Raw genomic sequence first — 18,616 nt, 5'->3', positions numbered from 1 at the left:
TGGTGCCACAACAAACTACAATTCTCTGAATTTCATAGCATTGAGCCATGACAGTTAAAGTGGTGCCAAACTGGATTATTTCTGCATATGCAGCCATAGTCAACAATGAAGAATACTGGAAGTTTCAATTCAAGACTGCATAGTTCCGTTGCCTATACTAGATGGACTAGGTCCAGCAAGGGACTTTTCATATTCTTAAACCATTGTAAATTAAATCAAAGGCCAATCTCTTTCTTCAAGAGTGGCCAGCCATAGGCATTTATTTGAGTCCAAAACACACTGCAGAAATAATTCAGTTTGAGACCATTTTAACTGCCCTGGCTCAGTGTTAGGGTATCCTGGGAATTGTAGTTTATTGTGGCACCAGAGCTCTCTGACAGAGAAGGCTAAATGTCCACAAAACTAAAGTTCCCAGGATTTCCTAGCATTGAGCCAGGACAGTTAAAGTGGTCTGAAACTGGATTATTTCAGCAGTGTGTTTTGGACCTTGCAGAAGCTTTTCTTTAGCAGCCTACTATATCCAAGGAAGCTGGGCAGGGCCAGGATACAGCTACACATTTATGTGTATAGCACTAGATTGCAGTACATGACTGCGATTGACAACAGGCGGCTTATTTTCAGTGGGTCTTCCTTCCCTAAAGGCCTTTGGGTTTATTAATAAACCCAGGTGTGTAAAAAGACCCATTGACATGGATGTACTACATAAATTCCACCATCCCTCTAATCTTCATATTTTCTTAATCACATTGTTTCATTTCAAAAAGTTGTAGTAACTGGTCCAGAAGAAAAACATCTTGAGCACAATCCAAATTCATCCAAAATCTGCTATTAAGTATCACACTCACCAACCATCACCACTGCCACTATCAACAAATATAATGAAACAGAAGACAATAACAGCAAGTGAAATAAATACTAACAACAACATCAGCATCATTCCTAGTCCATTAGCTTTGGTAAGTAGAACATTTTAAAAATACATGTAACTGGAAAATGGAAGCAGTACAGATATTTCATGCTTCAATAGTTCCAGTTCGTAGCAACTCAGTTGAATAGATTTACATCAAATAGTTTTCATAGATGTGTTAGAGATATGGCTCCACAATTACTGCAGCTTATCATATACAAAAAGCAATTATCTAAAAGACAATGGGAATTATCTAATTTGTACACTCTGTGCTTTCGTGTGTTCATAACTTTCCTTCTTAACAAAAAATGATCAAATATTTATCCAGGAAAAATAGATGGGAATAATAATACCAGTAGCATCATCACCATTATGAGCCATGTTCCATGACAAAATAGATTGGTACTAACCAAATTTTTGATAGCTCAGATACTTTTTTCTCCACTAAAATTGAAAGGAGACTTTTAGTCTTGCACTTCCCAAAACTTTACCTTTAAAAGTATGTTGGTGGTAACTACTGCCTTCCTTCAGAGAGGCCCAAGGTTTTTCTACAAAGCACTTTCCACAGTGTGCCACTTTTGAGGGCAGGTGATAGGATGATAAATTCTATCACGTCAGACCACTGACAATGATAATTGAGTCAAACTACTGGAAATGAACTTGAGATCTTTAGCATGCAATGTTGCCTCATCCTGTATTTTGAATGCTCCAAATGCAGGAGTGGCAGAATAACCTGGTCTAGAATAACCTACCCAGAGGACCTAAGATGGTAGTGCACATGCTGGTAGCCTCAAGGCCAGACTTTTGCAATATGCTGTACATTGGGCTACCTCTGTACCAAGTTCAGAAACTTCAGTTAGTCCAAACAAGGCAGACAGATTCATTACTGGGACATGTAGGAATGATCACATTGCACCAATATTAATACCCCTCCACTGGCTGCCAATTAGTTTCTTGGTAATGTACAAAGTGCTGGTTATTACTTTTAAAGCCCTACATGGTTTGGGTCCAGATTACTTATGAGATTGCCTCCTCTCATATAATCTGGCCAGCACACTCAGGTCCTCTGGCAGACATTTACTCGAGTCAGCCAGGGCTAGGTGACAATTGCCAGCCAGAGGACCTTTTCTTCAGCTGCCTCTAGACTGTGGAATGACTTGCCAGAAGAAATTTGATAGCTGAATACGCTGTCCACATTTAAAACAGCATTGAAGACCAGTATCTTCTGGCAGGCTGATCCAGATGATTTTTAAATTGGGAATTTAAATGATTAATTTTAAATGCAGATTGTTTAAAGTCTTATTTGACCTTTCAAACTGTTGTATGTTTTAATTAAAGTGTTTTTAATTGATGCTGTACGTGGGGTACTGGTCTGAGTGTCAGACTAGGACTCTGGGAAACCAGAGTTCGAATCCTGGTTCGGCCATGAAAACTGACTGAGCGGCCTTAGGCAGGTCATATTCTCAGCCTCAGAGGAAGGCAATGGCAAAAATCCCTCTGAATAAACCTTGCCAAGAAAGGCCCATGATAGGTTCACCTTAGGGTTACCATAAGTCAGAAATGACTTGAAGGTACACAACAACAACAACAACAACAACAACCTTGTTGATTTGTTGTTCCCCGCCTTGATCCATGAGAAGAGGTGGGTAAAAATAATAGTAACAGTAATAATAATGATCATCATCATCATCATCATCATCATCATTGGAGGCTGAGTAGAAGCGGCAAGGCCAGAACTGTGAATATTACAAGCACATTGCTTCCACTGTGAGTGGAGATTGTCTGCTCATAAGAATGGAAAGGGAACCCTGTTGGATTAGAACAAAGATCCATCTGGCCCAATGTCCTGTTTCCATGTTGGCCATTCAGATGGCCAGTTCAGCAATTGCAGGTTCACCAAGGGAATGCATGCCCCATTACCTTTCTAGCCTCTGCATGGTCATGGCTAGTGTCTTATTCAACTCCTCGATCATGCGACATCCTGAAGGGTGAATGGGTAACGTGCTGGATCCAGAAGGCAAGTGTGGGTTGTGGCTGCCATATTGATGCTGGTGTGCTGCTAACTGTGACGGCAAAACTGTGTGGTGATGTGAAGCCAATGTTTGCTGGGAGCTCTTCTGTGTGGAATAGGATGTGAGGGAGAGGTCTGGTCCCCCTAAAGGCATGCAGATCATGACTTTCTTTGGAGGTAGCGGAGGCGACAATTTGACAGGCATACAAGGCAGTTTCACAGGAGCACCAGGATCTAAAACATAAAAGTTTGGAGAAATTCAGACATGAGCACTGGTGAGAAACTAAGATATCCAGGATCCTATCACATCCTCCCACCTAAACCACAGAGGATCCTCCTCCTCTTTGTGGTACCCTCTCATGCAACATGTGTCAGAGGATATGGCAGTCAAGAGAAGGGATCCTCTCATCAATCAGATCCATTAGTCAGACGCATCAATGTGACTGTGATATTCCTGCACATCCTTCATCTTATTATTTCATCACCTCATCCCATTTTTAAAAAACTAATGTGCTGAGTTCTCAGTGTACTAATTTATTCCTGTTCAAATGAATGGGAAAGTGAAAGTGGTCATTTTATCCTTTCAATCACATCTCAAACTCATGCGCGGACATAAAATAGCCTCTCCATAAATTTACATTTTTCTGTGGTTACATTATTGCAATTTTCTCCATCCATTCCTGTGTGTACAAATGACAATGACCATTTCAAAGAACAGTAGGGTAATATTGCACTTCACGAGAAAATTTTACCATACAGTTAATTCTGCTTTAAAGCTGGCTTTATATGGAAACAGGAATGAATGCTACTGTAGTGCAAAAGTGACTTCTTATTTGTAATCTTCTTTTGAAGAAATAACAGCACCCTATTGGAATACTGATATACCTCACTGGACGCTTTTTATTTTCTACTATGAGCTCAATATTTCACCTCAGCATTTATTTATTTGCTTGCTTTTTTTATAACTTCCGCTACAGACATTTCTTCTGTTTTCCACTGCTTCCTGACAGCCCAATGGGGAATTAATATTGTGCTGCACTGTGTGGTAGACTACAGCTGAGATTCTGTACTGGACACATAGCTATGATGCCATGACTATGTTCTATCTCCTGATCCAACCTCCAAAATCCATCTCCTTCTACAGTAAGTAGAAGAAAGGCTCTCTGCAAAGTCTTGCCACAAGTCCTCACCGGACCAGGCTCATTAGTGGGAGGCAGGTAGGTGCATCAGCATCCTACTTGGCAACACCTAAGAATTCCTTTGCTTGGTAAGGCTGTCTGGTTTTTAATGTGGCTTTTGGAAGCATCTGCAATTGTGGCAATAGGGCCACAATTGGTATGAATGCCAAATGGTTACAAGGTTGTTAGCCTGGCTTATGACATTGTAACTGCATAAACTTTAGGATGCCAGCCCACGTTTTAAAATGAATATTTCAAAGGGAACGGATAAACTTAAGTCCTTCTGAAATAATAACTCTACTTTCAGCTAGGAGGACATCAAAGGAATCTAATGTTCCCTAATCACAAACTTAAATGGTCAAAGAAAAAAGAAAACGTGAAGAGGTCAATTCTAGCACTGGATAATATGTGCGATCACAAAGCTACCAAGAACCTATATGAAGGATGGATATTTCTTCCACAGTCACAGATCTAGACTACTACATTTAAAATGTTAAGAGGACTGCCAGATTAAAAATGTTCCACTGTTGGATCAGACTTGAGTCCTACCTAGTCCACCATTCTGTTTATATCATAGGAACGGTCACAAGCACATTATAAAGACAAACCCCACACTCATATTCAACAACCAAGAATGAGGTGTGGGAAGAACATACAGACCAAGGGCCAACCTTTGCCCACTCTTGATGTATGTGAAATTAACAATACGGTAAACCTACACATTACCACTCATGTCCCATCATCTTTGTTTCTGTCCAATCCCCTTTTAAAGCTCTTTAAGGTGGTAGACATTACTACACCTTGTAATAGTGAATTCCATAGTTCAGTTATGTGCTGGTGAGGAAGTTCGCCTTTTAAATGTCTAGAATTTCCAACCATTCAGCTTCATGGGTTCTTCTAGTATTATGATAGAGGGAGAAAACATTCTTTCTATCTACATTCTTTTCAGCAGGCACAGGTCTATCATGTTTAACAACCTTTTTTCTGAGCTAAGAGGGCCAAAACTTTACCTCACCTTAGAGGAGAATTGCTTAACTTCTTCCTAACATTAATTGATCATTTTTGGTTGCCTTTTTCTTCACCTTTTCTAGTGCTGCAATGTCCTTGACAGTGTTATTTTTGACACCCTTTCTCATTAAACCAAATGGGAAATTTGCCCTTTTAACATCTACCACTTAAGACTGTCAATGACAACTTAGAACCCATCAACTGCCATGTGAAGCTAGGATATGTTGCCTAATGCATATTATTTTATGATCTCATGCCCATTCTTGAGTTCGGTTTAGGGTGGTCCTTTCGGAGCTCTTCAACATCTTTTGTGTTCTCAGCAAATCTGGCCACTCTACTGCCCACTTCTAACTAGAGATCATTTAATAAGAAATTAAAACTAACAATCCCAAAAGACTTCCTTGGGGACCCCACTGTTTACAATCCTCTCTTGAAAGAACTGAAAATACATTCATAGTATCTGATTTCTCCTTCTTAACTATTTAACACTTCATAAGTTGATTTTTCTTATCTTGTAATGGCAGATTTTACTCTGGGATCTTTAGTGAGAATTTTTTTGTCTTTTACAAGTCTCAAGTAAACAATGGCCAAGATCCTAGTGTTATACTCAAATAGAGTAGATTCACCGGATCAGTGGGACTTATCTACTTTTGATATACTTACTCAACACTTGATTCAATGGGTCAGCTCTAATTGGGACTATCTATATCCAATAGGATCCAGACCATATATACTAGGATCATTTGCTGTGCAAAGCATATTTCTGTGGCTATACTATATATTAGATGATTTTACTTTTAATAAAGAATTCAACCAATTTATCTGGATGTTAAGCTAACAGGTCTGTAATTTCCTGCAGCCTGCACCTCATGTCAGTGGATACCTATAAAGACCAACATGGCTTAGGTCCAGAATATCTGAAAGACCATATCTCCCCATACAGACTTGCAAGGATCCTAAGATCTACAGGTGAAGGCTTTCTCTCAGTCCCACCACCATCCCAGGCTCACTTGTTGAGGACACCAGAGAGAGCCTTCTTACTGGCTGCTCCTACCCTCTGCAATGCCCTTCCACAGGAGGCTAGGCTGGCATCCTCCCTGCTTGCCTTTTGCTAGCAGGCAAATATGTTTTTATTCAAGCAGGCTTTTAATTATGTTAGGTAGGCTTTTATATGGGGGTGGTGGTGTTCTAGTTGCGTATTTTAACTTCTGTATGTTTTATATAATTTTATACTGTTTTTAGCTAGATGGTTTTAGTTGTTTTTACATTTTTATTGTAAAGTTGTGACAATTTTATCTGTGAGACACCTTGGGTTTCTTTCTGGGAGAAAGGTGGAATATAAAATGAATGAATAAATAAATAAATAAATGCTGTAACCCATATTTATCCAGTCAATGAGATTCAACCTAAATCAGAGGCTTCCCACTACCTGCTGATTTTCTGTCAAGCTCAAGCTTTTATAATAACTAGAAACATAAAGTCACACAAGTGACACTGAGAGTGTATCTACATAGTTATAGCAAGTTAGATACCACTTTAATTGCCCTGGTTTCATCCTATGGAAGCCAAAGATCTGAACTATGGTGAGGTACAGGATGAGTATCCCTTATCTGGAATGCCAACATCCAAAATACTCCAAAATGCAAAATTGCCCACACTGATGGCTGAGTGACACCTTTGCTTTCTGCAGTTTAGTGTATACAAACTGTGTGTTATGCACAAAATTATTAAAATATTATTTATAAAATTACCTTCAGGCTATGTATATATGATACATAAATGAAATGTCAGGAATAAACTCTTCTAGAACATGTCCACATAGCCTGAAAAACCCACAAAAAACTATAAATGAATTTAATGTTTAGATGTGGATTCCATCTCCAGGATATCTCATTAGGTTGGTTTTTAAAAAAACATTTTTTATTAAATTATTTTAACATATATACAAACACTGTTATGCATAACCATGCCCCCCTCTCCCCCCATGGCTTATTCATCTAGAGCAGGGTCGGTAACCGCATGCGGCCCGCCGAGGCCTAGGATCCGGCCCCAGCCCGGCCCTGCCGCAGATTGCCGCTGGGGCCTTTGGATATTTTCATTAGCTGCTCTGGGTGTCAGAGGAGCAAGTGGGGGCAAGAGGCTGGCAAGGAAGAGCAAGTGGGCCAAGAGGCGGGCAAGGAGCAGCAAATGGGGCAAGAGGCGGGCAAGGGAGGCAATTGTCTATAGAAACCTCAGAAATATGCATTTATATTAACTTTTTTTAAAAAGCAGCAATTTTTTTTTGCGTGTCCTCCATTTTTTAATTTTTAAAAAGTGTCTTCCATTTTTAATTTTTGTCCTACATTTGTCCTGGTTTAATTTATTTATTTAATTTTTTAAATATTTATTTATTTATTTATTTATTTATTTTGCTTCGGCCCCCCCCGAGTTGTCTGAGGGACAGCAACCCAGCCCCCGGGTCAAAAAGGTTGCCTACCCCTGATCTAGAGGATATGTCATTAGGTATATGCAAATATTCCAAAATAATAAAAAATTAAAAGCCAAAACACTTCTGATCTCAAGTCTTTTGGATAAGAGAGAGACAAAGTGTATTTGGAATTCTCTGCAAGATAGCTCTATTTCATCTTTGAACTACAGTATTAGAGCTTTCCAGCAGAGAATTCTAAGTACCTCACCAAACCATAAATATCAGAATTCTGCAGGATGGAGCCGTGACAATTCGATCAAACTGCTACAACTGTGCAATGTAAATATGTTTGTCAGTACGACAAACTGTGAGAGCATCCACATTTTTTCTAGTTTCACCTGAAAAGCATTTTCTTATTATTTAGTCTGTAAATATTATTTAGTTTATCTAGCAGAAGAGGGAGGGATGACAAGAACCTGCCACTCCATCATCTGCCATTCGCTCCACCAAAGCAAGTTTTGTCCATCCGCACCTTCTACATAGTTTACCTATATCCTGCATCAACTGTGCTGCTTCTAGTAACCACAAGAAAACATGTGAAAGAAACAGTGAATAAAGTAAACAAATCCCTTAACAAATTGAACTTTGAGAGCAAAGGCTTATGGGGTGCTGCTATATGGTTTTAACCAACTGGATCTTGTTTTTGCAACTTTCTAATAGTGTTTTATCAGGCTTTTATATTTTATATTTATGTTTAATGTTTTATGCATCTGTATTATTTTAATTTAATTTTCATTAGCTGTTCTGGGTGTCAGTTATGATAAAAAGTGTGATCTAAATTTGATAAATAAAGAAGTTCTGAAACTAGTGTTTGATGAAGCTGTATTTATACTCTTCACAAAACTCAGGTTTACACAGATCACTCCAGAGGAGGAGAAAAACAGAAGTAAAGTTTATTTTTGCACTTCTACCCATTAAACACACACATCCTCTTTAAAAAAAAAAATACACGATAAAATCTCAGAAGAATTTCTATCAATTTTTCAGTGAAATTATTTCTGCCATCATGGGTCTCCTGTGATAGCCTCTGCAAAGTGCTAGCAAAAATCATTACATCTGCAATCACTCTCCGTTAGTTATGCCCAGTGTGTCTCAATTTTCTTCTCAAAAAAATCCTTTCACAAAATCCTCAACAGAACAAAACTCACCCCTACCCCCTCAAAAAACCCACCACCAGAAGCTGAAGCTATATTGAAAAGCGGAAGGCCTTCTTTTGACGGTGAGAATTCCCATTATATGAATTCCTTCAAACGGGACCCAAATATGCCTCTGGAGAAATTAGTAATGGAACAGGGTTAATTTACTTTCATCCTGAAAAGGATGATTCATTAGAGCTGATTGCTCATTTCTGGAGACTATGCAAATCAGATAAAATCCCCAAAGGACAGCATAAAGGAGCTTAGAAATGTATGTCTTTTGACCCCTTGCACTCTGCTTCTATGCATGTTTGTTCAGAAAGGAGCCTTTCCTATTTCACTGAGATCCAAGTTACATGTTACAGTTCATTCCCGTGTAATGTCACCCAGATGATTCTGTACTACAAAGCCTCTACTGCAAAACCTTCTCAGCAGGGGGCAAGCTGCTCCCCTGTGTACAGCTCACAATAAGGAACTATTGAACTCTTGCCTTGCCTGTTGCTCACTTCTTCCTCCCACCCAGGCCCTGTCTTCTCTGGAAATCTAGATCTTTGTCCCAAAGCTTAGAAATGTTACCATTTTTGATAACAACTCTTACAATCTTCAACCAGCTTGAAATCCAGACTGCAACTTCCAGCATCCCCAGTTAGGTTAGAGTGGTGGCTAAGATTGCCATGGATCCATTTCATCTCTTTTACTTGCACACTTGGACATCCTCAATGTACTGTTTTCATCCCTTTCTAAAGTCAGCTCTTCCAACCTCAGAATGGAGCCATCACAGAAACCTCCACGGTGCTGAGTAGAACTTGGAGAAGCATCTAAGACTACATCTTCCTTTCTGAGACTGACCTCTTGGCAATGACTTCAAAGGGAAGTTTCTAATTCATCATCTGACTCTACAGATATGTTTTCAGTACCATAAAAATACATACTTAAATGTGCAGCTACGTTGCTGGCTGTGATACACATACTTGAAAATACTGAAACTGGCAGGTACACCTATCAGGCACCCAGGATTGGCAGCAGCTTCTGGACCAGCATATAGTCACTGGCAAACCTAGGTTTACCCTGTGTGATATGTGACCTGACCATTGCATGGCTATCATCCACAACCCAGCCAAGGCTTTCACTAAAATTAACAGAAATGGTTGCTTGTAAGTAATGTGTTCCATGGTTTCAGGTATTCATTTAATAGCAAACTTGGACTTTCTTTGTCCGCCCTCTTTGCAGAAGCACATTACAAATGTCTATTATTTTAATAAGAAAATGACATCTGCTTGCTTTCTTTTAGAAAGGAGGAGAGGACTTGGGATATTAATCATAAACATTCTCATAATTGCTTTGTGGCTGGAAGACAAGCTGAGAGGCAGATGGTAGAAGTGTCGCAGGCTCAGGCAGGGCTCCCAGGCAGTCTGTGTAACAGCTCAACTTGCACTGAGCAACAAGCAGAGAGCCTTGAAATGCTACTTTGTTGGCCAGGGTTTAGACATTGCCACGAAGTACTACCAGAATCAGAAGATCACAATCTATGGATGTGGCAAAAACAAACCATGTTATTGAGAAGTTGGGGCGAGAACGTTGATTGACGACTAAAACAAGCCAGAAAGGAGCCTAATGCTCATTTCGTCAGGCAATGGTGCTGTTGTATTCTAATGACTAGGGGGAGACCTGAGACCCATGAACTATTTTTTAGCAGCCATGGAGCAGAAAACCAGTTAACTGCAGAGTAACAGCACAATCCTAACTCCAAAGTGCACCGGATACAAAATGAAACTCAAACTGGCTGGCAGAATAGTTCTTAAGATCTCCTGGCAGAAGAGCCAGGAAGGGTTGGAGCAAAGAAAGAGCCAAGTTACACCTGATCCAGAGGGCAGTCCAAAGTAAGTTTTAGCATCTCTAGGCTAGGAAGGGTCGGGATTCAGAACAGGTGAAGCTACACAGGGTGGCTAAATGGGGACCTTGACTCCTAGGTAAGAATATTGCTCTTCCAAATGGAATTTTCCTTCTGTCCCCAAGTTTCTAGCATTGCATGGAGACAGAGAAAATTATTCACAGCTAGAACACTTCCCTTTGCTGTGTTTGTATTCCCTTGGTAACTTTGCATAAACTTTATTTCTAAATGCTCAAATAAAGTTTTAAGTTATTGCAACGCTAGAAGTTTGGCAACTGAGGGAAAAAATTATTTGGGGAGAACAGAATTCTTATGTGGGAGAGAAATGCTCTTATCCCACCCTCCTGATAGCTACATTGCTGGCATCAGCTGGTTTGGTGTTGGCTTAACTGGTTCTTAATTACATTCTCCAGCTTGGACAGAAATCTAAGTGAACACACAAGCCAAGGCAGAGTAACTGTGAAACAGGCAGATGGAATAGAAAATTTTGAAAGAAGAACAACAGTATGAAAGAAATCATTACAATAGGATGTTTTCTAGATGAATGTTGGAGGAGACAAAAAAAAAAAAATGGAGTACAGACAGCAGAGATAAGCTCTCTCTGCTATCCTCCCACCACCGTATGATATACACATAAAGCAATCAAGTCCCAAAGAGAACACTACTGTTCCAATTTGACAAGGACAATACCGATTAATCCTTGGTCATCCCACCTTTTCAGCTGCTTCTAAAACATTCCTCCTCCCACTCAGCCACATAACTAGGTGGCTTGCAAGTATTAGCATCATCACCAAAGAACCAGGGTCTATTTGGAGGAAGTGATGACTGCTTAAACTGGCATAAAATTTAAAGTATGGCTGAAGTATAACTATATCCAAATTACCCATGGAATGACCCCCAATAAATTCCATCCTTCTTCTATCTAAATTCTTCTAGATAAAGAAACCTACTGCTCTGTAAACCGGTGGCAAATATTTGAATGTGTAAATTTGTACTGATCTTCAGTTAGAGATGTAAGTAACCCATGTATTTATTCAAAGTCATAGCTGTACTACTGATGTCTGTTTCAGCATGAAAAGATATGAATGATTCCTAGAGCATTTTTGAAAGACTGAGAAAAAAAATTTCTAGCAAAAGCTATCATACACTCCAGAATGCATCAGACGAAGTGGATGGGCATCCACGACAGTGTATGCTAGAATCCCCCCCCTCAACATGTATTTTGGTGAGAGGCATCCAAAACAACTAGATACTGTAGCTTTAGGTGAAAAATGTTTTGTTTTGAGATCTAGGGGGAATTCCTCTTTAAAGGGACAGAGGATGGCACAAACTATTCCAGAGCACTTACTTACCAGCTAAATGGTTGGCAATCCTGGCAATAGGTTTAGGAGGCAGGGCAGGGGGCTGTTTGACGAGGGAGAGCTGTTTCACTGGGGTGTCCTCATGGTCTCCAGAGAAAGCAGCGGGTTTTTTAGGGGGAAGTAGCAAGACTGGTTTAGATGAAGGATCTTGAGATAGGTGGATTCCAGATTCACTGGACGTGGGACTCTCTTCAGACACTGGAGGACACAACCACAGCACAGACGCAACAACGTTACGAGCAAAGCGACAGCAGAGAGACATAGAAAAGCAGCAGAGCAATGCAGATTTTAAAAAAGTATAACTAGCAGTAGAATTTACTCAGACATTGAAATATATGAAGAACTGGAGTGAGAAAGAAGAAGGTGAAAAAGAGAAACTCTCCACAAAGAAACTGAAAACAAAGTCTAGCATTTTTGCAACACAGAACAAATTTTCACTGGCAACAAGGATACGCTGATACCCAGTTTGAAAGTGTAGTTAAGCCTCTCTAGGGAAAAATCCATAGGTGACTTTTGCTCATCTTGTTCTTCCATGGCCAATGCGATTGCAACAGCACAAAGATATCATCTGCAAACAGCTAACAACACACTTCTGCAGACTGATATGAGTCAATATTAATTGCACCAAATGGTCCAGTTCCTCTGGACTTTGACTGTTGTCAATAGTTTTAAGTCAAAATTTTTTAGACATTGCTTTGGGGGAACATTTCCCACATCGACTGATCTGCTAGCAGTTGTACAGCAAGGGTGGGCCACATGTGGCCTCCATGGTGGTCAAACATCCATTTTGTTTGTTTTGCTCCAAAACAAACAAACAGTTTCATTTATATACCGCTTCATACTGAACTAACAGTGTTTAATCGGTTTACAACTGTAAGCTAATTGCCCCCAATAATCTGGGTACTCATTCTGGCAACCTCAGAAGGATGCAAGCCTGAGTCAAGCTTGAGCTCTTTTGCTGGTATTGAACTCGCAACCTTATTCGCTTCTGGGCCCAATACAAGGTGTTGGTAATTACCTATAAAGCCCTAAATGGCTTGGGCCCAGGGTACTTGGAGGACCGCCTCTCCCCATATAATCAGCCCCGCACACTCAGGTCAGCCGGGAAGAATTTGCGGAGGGTCCCAATTGCGCAATATGCGGTGACCTCGCAAAGGGCCTTTTCCATCTTGGCCCCAAAAATGTGGAACAACCTTCCCGACGAGCTCCGTTCCACCACCTCCCTGGATCTTTTCAAAAAGAACCTTAAGACCTTTTTCTTTCACCAAGCTTTCCCCCCATGAGATGTGATATTATGCCCTTCCCCCTACTTTGTAGTGATTTTGTAACGTTTTTTGGATCTTTAACTCAGCTGGCTGTGTAATTGTTATTAATATGATACTTTTAAATTGTTTTTATTGACATGTATGTATTTTTATGTTGGAATTTTAATCTGTACGCTGCTTTGATCATCGCGGAAAAGCGGGATAACAATAAAATTTATTATTATTATTATTATTATTATTATTATTATTATTATTATACAGGCATTTAACCACTGTGCCACCATGTGGTATTTCCACCACATCTGAAGGCAAGTATTTTTTATGCAAAATATTTTTGCCCCTAAATGCTCTAGGGAGTGTGGAGGGCATTTCTACCACATTTTAGGCCCTCCAGGTCAATTCAGGCCCAGGAGGTACTGTTTCTGAAATAGGAAGTAAATAGGAAATGATTTCTGTTCATTTCCTGTAGTGGTACCCTATCACATTGACCGTTTGGGGACATTTGGAGCACACACACAAAGTAATTGTTTTGTGGGAGTACCTGTGGAGAGGATATGGCCCTCCAAGTTCTCCTAAGAGGATAATGTGGCTCCCTATAGCAGTCCAGTCATGTTGTAAAGGATTTAGGAGCATATCTTTACTCATAGACACAAGAACTCAAGGTCTGGGAATATACACTATATAATGGTTCCACCAATGGCTGGGTGTCTTAATGAAAGACCAGTGGAAACAGGCAAATTCTTTCAGGAAAGTGCATCTGCCATACCTCTTTTTCTCATGTGAACTCCTTTTAAGAGAATCTGGATAAAGTAGCTTGTTTAAAAAACAAAGAAATAGTTGCTGCTACTTTTAGTTGCAGACCTTCCAATATCCAGGGGTAGCTGGTTGGCCATGTAGTAAAGTACAATTACATCTAAAACCCACAAAACAGTGATACCTTTACTGGACCAACCAAAATTCACAATATGCAGCCTTGTGACAGTGTCATAATTTTCCCCTCCTAATTTTTAACATATTGCAATATGTATTTTGTGCATTTTGGTTGGCCCCATAAAGGGATTATTGTTTTGTAGATTATGGATGTTATTGTCTTGCTATAAAGCCGACACAGCTACCCCTAGATATGTTTTCCAGATGTAAGATACCGTATTTTAGCCACATCAGGTGAAACCTAAAGATAGGGCAAATGGACTGGGACTTTACCATTTGAGGTTTCTACCTTCAACAAAGGTAAAACATCTTTCTTTAATAAATGAACTGTATGTGGCATTTTTTAAACCAAAATAGCACCTAATATAGGTTTCCTAACACAAAAACATGGAGGGCTTCTTTAGAAATCCATTGTTCTTTACCTAACAAAGGCCAGAGACAACTTGGATCTCAAAAGGAGCATCTCTTTTTGTCCTGCTAATGGAAGTTAAATTTTATTTCCTGGAGCACCTACATGGCCAGAAGGAGGAGGGTCCTGCCTGCATGAATGTGCCTTGAAAACACCTGAACTGAGATCAGCTACATCTTGACAAAATGCAGATTTGTGACTAAATCGTCCTAACTGTTTTCCTCCTGTATGATTTTTAACACCTTGGCCAGATGGAGAAGCCAGTGGAACTTCAAAAGTTTGCAACATTTATTTTGTGCATTTTGGTCAACCCAATACACATATTACTATTTGGTGGATTTTAGATGTTATTGGACCTTTCAATAGTTACTCATCATTAGCTTAATTAGGCTGCTGAAATATTTCCAAGCATATCATTTTATCTTAGCTACGCCATCCTTAGCAACTGGAGCATTTCTTCCTCAACTCTGTCTGTATAATCAGTTATGGCTATTTCTGCTCAGTACAGCATTAAAACCACAAGACGCTCATTGCCCTCACTGTGCCTCAACTATATAGCTCAAGCAGAGAGATAATAAGCACTGTTTATGTCTTAGCTCCTTCCTGCATTTGATAAAGAATTGGCTTCCTTGTCAGGTTTAATAAGAACAAACCTGACTCAGTGAACCTTAAAGGGACAGGGGAATTCAGTTTCTGAAGCAAATTCCCCCTTTAACTTCCATGCCTTTCACTGAAACGGTATTTAGTCACCTACTGATACAGAACAAAAGTGTAACCATTCATCATAAATTATAAAGTCTTAAGCCACAGGCTCATACATAAAAATACTTGAATAAATACAGTTTTGTAGTAATTGATCCAATCTGAAAGGGATGTACTATATCAATACAATATTAGAGCCGAATATGTGTGTGTGTGTGTGTGTGTGTGGACTAAAAAATCTTGCAGAACACTTGCACGGTAAACTGAGAGCTGTAATCCAAAAGGTAACTTTCCCAAGCTCTGTACAATACCAAATGAAAGACAGTAAAGATGACCAATGGAAGAGCCCTACTGGATCACATCAAAAGTCCATCTAACTCAGATGGCTCTGGGAAGCTTATAAGCAGGTCCTGAAGGCAGGAGCCTTCTCCACTATTACACCCTGAGCAGCAGACCTACAAAAGCATAACTCCTTCTGAACAGGGCATGTTTGACAGAAGTTAATGGTCACTTGCAAAACTGTCCTGCATGAATCCCTGGTTAAACCTATGTAAGCTACTGGCCATTACTACATCTTGTGGCAGAGAATTCCAAAAATTAGGTGTTATGTGAAATAGACTTCCTTGTGTTTATCTGCCTTGAATCTATTATCTTTCAATTGTACTGGATGAGTCTTGTGTTTTTCAAAGCAAGAAAGAAAAGTCAGTGTGGTGCATTGTTTAGAGTATTGGAATGACACTTGGGAATATGTTTTAATACCCAGTGAGTCATGAAACTCACTGGATGACACTGGATCAGTCACATTCTCTTATCCTAATCTACCGTATAGGCTACCATGAGTTCAGTGCAAGAAACACAAATGCACAAATACAATGATTTAAAAACCTTCTACGTATCTAAATAACTAATATATTAAATTTGTCACTATAGTGCATAACTGTAAAAGCCTTCATCATCTTTGATTCCCCCCCCCCCCCGGCAAACTAAATGATTTCAACCATTTAAGTCTTTCCTTGCAGTCAAAGTACACCAAACCCCAGATCATTTTGGTTGTTCTCTTCTGCACTTTTCCAGTTCTACAATATCATTTTAAAGACAGAATGAACAAAACTGTACTTAATATTCCAAACACAGCAGCAGCCACAGATCAGTGTAAGGGCATTACAATGTTGTCAGTTTTAGTTTCAGTCCCTTTCCTAATGATCTCTAGCACAGAATGTGCCTTTTTCACAGCTGCTGCACAGCAAGGTGACATTTCCGTTGAACTCTCCAGGAACATCAAGATTTATCGGCATAAGGCTAACAACATGTAAGGAAATGAATCTTGATTTAGTAAAAGGTATAACATTATGCAAACATTAGGGGGGAAAAGTTATGTATACTGTTTTGACCAATCTGGTTTTACAGAAAGATGTGAAACAATGTGCATATTAAAGCACAACACTAGCCAACCTAGCTCTCCATGTTTCTTATCTGTGCTGGAGATACAGAACCTGCATTCATTTGTCTAAGCAATTAGTTAAAAGAGGCATGATTCCTACACTGCATGGCAGTTGAATCCCATATCTAGTTCTGAATGTTGTCCAGCTCCAAAAGAGAGAGCTGCATTCTAGATATGCTAGTTGTGGAAAAAAGCAATAATGAATCACTAGCTGGTTATGTCCTTTGCACCTTAATATGAAACTCGAAGTCTACCTGTTCCATCCATGATCTCTGGAGTTGGGAGTACTTCATATGTGCAAGAATCCCCAGAAGCTGAACATGGCTCCAATTCAGAGAGTGCTGGGAGTGAAACCTGGCTGGAACTCAAAGCCTGCCCATTCTCCAAAGACCCTTCTTCATTTTGTATGGAAAGTTCTCCATCTGTAAGGAAGCACAAAATTATAATATGAAACAAATAAGATGACCACAGTATTTTCAAACAGCAGCTCTTTAATAAGGGGACAGCCTGAATGATGAGATTTCCCCCTCTCACCAATGGCTAATCTACTTTAATTGCAAATCACATACCCTAGAGACACAGCCTTAATGCGTAACATTTGAAACACAGTTAACCAGCCATATTCTGATAAACTCAAGCTTTTCTAGCTCAAAATGAGTCATAGATGAGATCAGGTTGTTGGGCATTCGTAACACAATGAAACAGACATGGTAATATAATGGCAAAATTCCTTGCACAAAGCTGCTGAGAGTATGGTGAGGGTCATGGGGAAATTTGCCTCAGACTCAGGCTGAACAAGTTCCCACTAACCCCTCTACCCACTCATGTCTCTGTGCTAATGAAAGTCCTTAACTCATACACACATGGATCCTTAAGGAAGGTACTCAAAGGACCTCCAACATCACATCCACACTAGCCTGGATAAACCTTCCATGTAGGCCTGGCATGGAAAACTAGGGTTATTAAACATCTCTGATGGCACTTGAATGTCTGAGGCAGTCCCACTTGCTTTTCTCTATGTAAAACATCAAAACATCAATCCATTCAAAAACATTCCAAAACAACAGTATTATGACATGAAACAGACAGATTGTTAGTGCTTTTAAATTAGGATTCTGTACTCCAGGAGAAAGGTGGCATATAAATGAAACAAACAAATGAACAAACAAAATACTTTGAACTCAAAATATTTCTCAGACATATTTCTTACCACAATGATGTTTTAACTATATAGTACTGGCTAAAGGTAAACCGTGCTATGGTTTTCATATATACTTAGCAGTTGTGATTATGTGCCTTGAAGGGATTATTAAATCTTGGAAAATTGGGTAACTCTACACTGTGGAAATAATGCAGTTTGACACCACTTTAACTGTTATGGCTCTATCTTACAGAATCCTGGGATTTGTAGTTTTGTGAGGGACCAGCACACTTTGTGAGAGGAGGCTAAAAACTTTGTAAAACTACAAATTCCAGGATTCCATTAGATGATAGCACAGCATTTAAAGTGGTGTCAAACTGCATTATTTCTACAGTGTACACGTACCCAAAGATTTTGGGAAGTCAACTTAATACATTGGATCTAGGAGGCAACAGGTCAGTGCCCAGAGAAGATTACTATTAGCTGCAAATAACTGCATATAAGTACAGCATTTAAAGTGGTGTCAAACTGCATTATTTCTACAGTGTAGACGTACCCAAAGATTTTTGGAAGTCAACTTAACACATTGGATTTAGGAGGCAACAGGTCAGTGCCCAGAGAAGATTACTATTAACTGCAAATAACTGCATATAAGTAATAAGCAATCACAACAGTGATTTAAAAATCCATGAAATATACATGTATGCCTTCTATAATTTCCATATTCCAGATTTCTTAACCATGATGAAGTTTAATTTTCCATATGGTA

General features: G+C 39.5%; 1 protein-coding gene across 5 annotated transcripts in view; it reads right to left on the bottom strand.

Moving 5' to 3' along the window:
* The window catches only part of PHACTR1 (phosphatase and actin regulator 1), a 386,579-nt gene that overhangs the window by 35,395 nt on the left and 332,568 nt on the right, over window positions 1–18,616 (bottom strand). For 4 of the 5 annotated variants that reach the window (XM_042461661.1, XM_042461660.1, XM_042461663.1 and 1 more), the window contains 3 exons: window positions 16,961–17,128; window positions 11,951–12,157; window positions 2,828–3,152 (listed from right to left, as the gene is read on the bottom strand). In XM_042461661.1, coding sequence (XP_042317595.1) covers window positions 2,828–3,152; window positions 11,951–12,157; window positions 16,961–17,128 — 700 coding nt within the window. The remainder of the gene's footprint in view (window positions 1–2,827; window positions 3,153–11,950; window positions 12,158–16,960; window positions 17,129–18,616) is intronic. The other variant, XM_042461662.1, reaches the window with a different exon arrangement.

The sequence above is a fragment of the Sceloporus undulatus genome, chromosome 4 (genome assembly GCF_019175285.1).
Source record: "Sceloporus undulatus isolate JIND9_A2432 ecotype Alabama chromosome 4, SceUnd_v1.1, whole genome shotgun sequence".
NCBI classification, from domain to species: domain Eukaryota; kingdom Metazoa; phylum Chordata; class Lepidosauria; order Squamata; family Phrynosomatidae; genus Sceloporus; species Sceloporus undulatus.
Note: the sequence above shows the minus strand (reverse complement) of the source record. Positions and strands in the feature narration are given on the sequence as shown.